The sequence below is a fragment of the Ruditapes philippinarum genome, unplaced genomic scaffold (assembly GCF_026571515.1).
Source record: "Ruditapes philippinarum isolate M1 unplaced genomic scaffold, ASM2657151v2 ctg13654_1_1_1_1, whole genome shotgun sequence".
NCBI classification, from domain to species: domain Eukaryota; kingdom Metazoa; phylum Mollusca; class Bivalvia; order Venerida; family Veneridae; genus Ruditapes; species Ruditapes philippinarum.
Genome location: NW_026856100.1, coordinates 21,807 through 24,539, shown reverse-complemented (window position 1 = coordinate 24,539; position 2,733 = coordinate 21,807). Strand labels below are relative to the sequence as shown.

The window sequence follows — 2,733 nt, the reverse complement described above, 5'->3', positions numbered from 1 at the left end:
TAATGATGTAAACGAAATGATGTTTTAATGCCAGCTGTCCCGGAACGTTTTCAGAAATTGGAAATGGTGGCAACTTTAATGTTTTGTCAAAATGGAAAGACATGCTGACCGTCTCTAAGCCTTTAAATACCTCATTCACGTTTCTGTATAGAGTAGTGGCATCATTGTCCATTTTCTTTTCTACAATTAATTGTTGCGCTAAACTTCCATTTCTATAAACGCTATCAATTGTTTCCAAACAAGTTGTTACACCAGATAAGTAGCTCTCTGTTTGCGACTGTTTTATTGTACGTTTTGCAAGTGTTTCTTCTTGAAAAGATTTCGCTCTTTTAGCGATTGAAACGTCCAAATCGACAAACATTCGAATTACTTCATCTCGCACTTGGTTAATTGTTTCTGGAATTTTATTCACGTCTTCATCTAATTTTGTTTTTGAAGACATGATTTGTTTGATGATGCCCTCAGCCATTCCTTTTGAAGCCAGCAATTTTTCTTTTACCAATGAATTTGGAGACATCAATTTTCCAGCAAGCTTCTGAACTTCTACAACACTGTCACATTTACGATGGTCAACTATAGCGCAGGTACTACAACATAGCTGATTTTCTTCTTCGCAAAAGAATTTTATAATCTTTTTATGTTGATTACATCGGTCTAATCCTTTCATATCAAACGAGTCTTGTTTCGTTACAGCTTCATTTGCATTCACTAATTTGTGAGTTCTAAGGACAGAAAGTACGTTGTGTACATTCGAACAATCGGTACACTGGAACTCGTTGCAAGTTGAACAAAACGTATCAGCTACAGTCTTATTATCCTTATTTAAACACGACTGACACAATTTTTTCTGGGTACGATTTGGAACATCATCGTCCTCTTGTAACATACTCAACTTTTCCGCCATTTTGTTTAACGATATTGTTTATCCCTGTTTTATAATTTACAGATATTTAAAGTTCTCTAGACCATTATTCAGCAAAACAATATCTCAACAGACCGCGGCTTCACATGTCAATAAATCTGAATAGGCCTTAAAACTGACTTTAAAAAGTACATTGTTGATAATATCCTAGTATAAGTCCTCTGTTTTCTGTCGTATGCTTACAGTTCGCTGCTGTAATGAATATCCGGAACACGGAAGTTAATTTAGACAATATCTCAAAATAACTGTTTATGATTATATGAATTAAAAAAATATTTTTGTAGGCATAAACATGGCTATAATTTAAATTATATAAAAATATAATAAATTGACATCAGCTTCTGTATTGACATACACATCTATGTATACATGCATGAATGCACGCATTCAATACACACACTTACAAATAGCGTCCTATATTTTTGATTAAATGGACATAAATCAAACCTTGTTACAGGTCAAGCATTATTATCCCTATTTATATGCCCAAAGACTTTCGGTTTATAATATTATGCACCTGGTCGTCCGTTTCGAGTTTTCTAGTCCGGTCTGTTTCTTATGAACCGGAAGGAAGTTGAAACTTCTTGGCAGAATTGTTACGAGACAATGTTCAGAGAGCTGGTTTGACATTCCTCGGATCAAGGTCAGGGTTACACTGAATAATTTTGTATAAATTTAAAATTTGGTGTATCTTTTGAACCAACAGAAAGAAATTAAATATTCTTGGGAGACATATTACTCATAACGAGATGACGTGCAGAACATAAGTTTGTTTGGGCTTCCTGAGATCAAAATTGCCCCCGCTCCGGGGATCACTTGATTTATATAGACTTATATAGGAAAACACATTTAAGTTTTTTGTGTGAAACTACAATGACTAGAACTCAGGTAGTTAGCATGAAGTATTGTCTTATTGACCTTTACAAAACTGGTATAAATCATGCCCCTTGGGTCCCACACCAGGAGTCACTTTATATAGACTAATACAGTAGCGAAGATATTTGGCATGCAACATCTCTCTGTGGACCACAAAATTACTGGTATCAACCATGCTCCTTGGGTCAATATGACAATATGAACTTTTTTGTGAAGCTACAATGCCTGGAGTTTATATATTTGACATATAGCATTACCTTGTTGATTGCTACAAAACTGAAATTAATCATGCCCCTTGTGTCAATATTGGTCCTGTCCCTAGGGTAACTAAGTTGAAAGAGCCTTGTATGAGAAAACACATTTCAGTCTTATTTTGTGAAACTACAATGTCAAGAGCTAAGATATTTAGCTTGTAGCAAAACTGATATAAATCATGCCCCTGATGGGGCTGGGTTGATTGTTTCACATAAACATATATAGGAAAATAATTTTAATTTTAATTGTGTGAAACTACAAAGCCCACAGCTTTGCATGTAAGATCAATTTGTAGATTTCCCCAAAAAATATATAAATCACGATCCTCGGGTCAGAACTGGTCGTGCCACGGAAGTCGCTTGCTTTATGCAGACTAATGTATAAGAAAACACATCTTTTTGTGGGGAAATTATATGCCTCTATATTTGGCATATAGCATTACCTAGTAGACGTCTAGAAAAGTTTTATGGGTAATGCACCTTTGAGGTCATTATAAGGATATTTAAGATAAAACATTCTTCAGACAATTTTCCTGATTTGCCTCTATCCTTATTAAAAGATTATTTTCGATTACCCAAAGACTTCACAATTGGGCGTATATTGTCCCGACTTGCCGTGCTCTTGTTAAGTTATGGTAGGTTATAACTAATAAATGTTGTATGATGTAGGCATTATTTGTT

General features: G+C 34.8%; 1 protein-coding gene across 1 annotated transcript; it reads right to left on the bottom strand.

Annotated features, from left to right (window-relative positions):
• Positions 1-130: 130 nt before the first annotated feature.
• On the bottom strand, positions 131-904 carry LOC132745404 (probable RING finger protein 207 homolog; the record flags this gene model as incomplete). Its single annotated transcript, XM_060734318.1, has 1 exon — positions 131-904. A coding segment is annotated over exon 1 (774 nt), but the record flags the coding sequence as incomplete, so codon positions are not given.
• Positions 905-2,733: the final 1,829 nt, after the last annotated feature.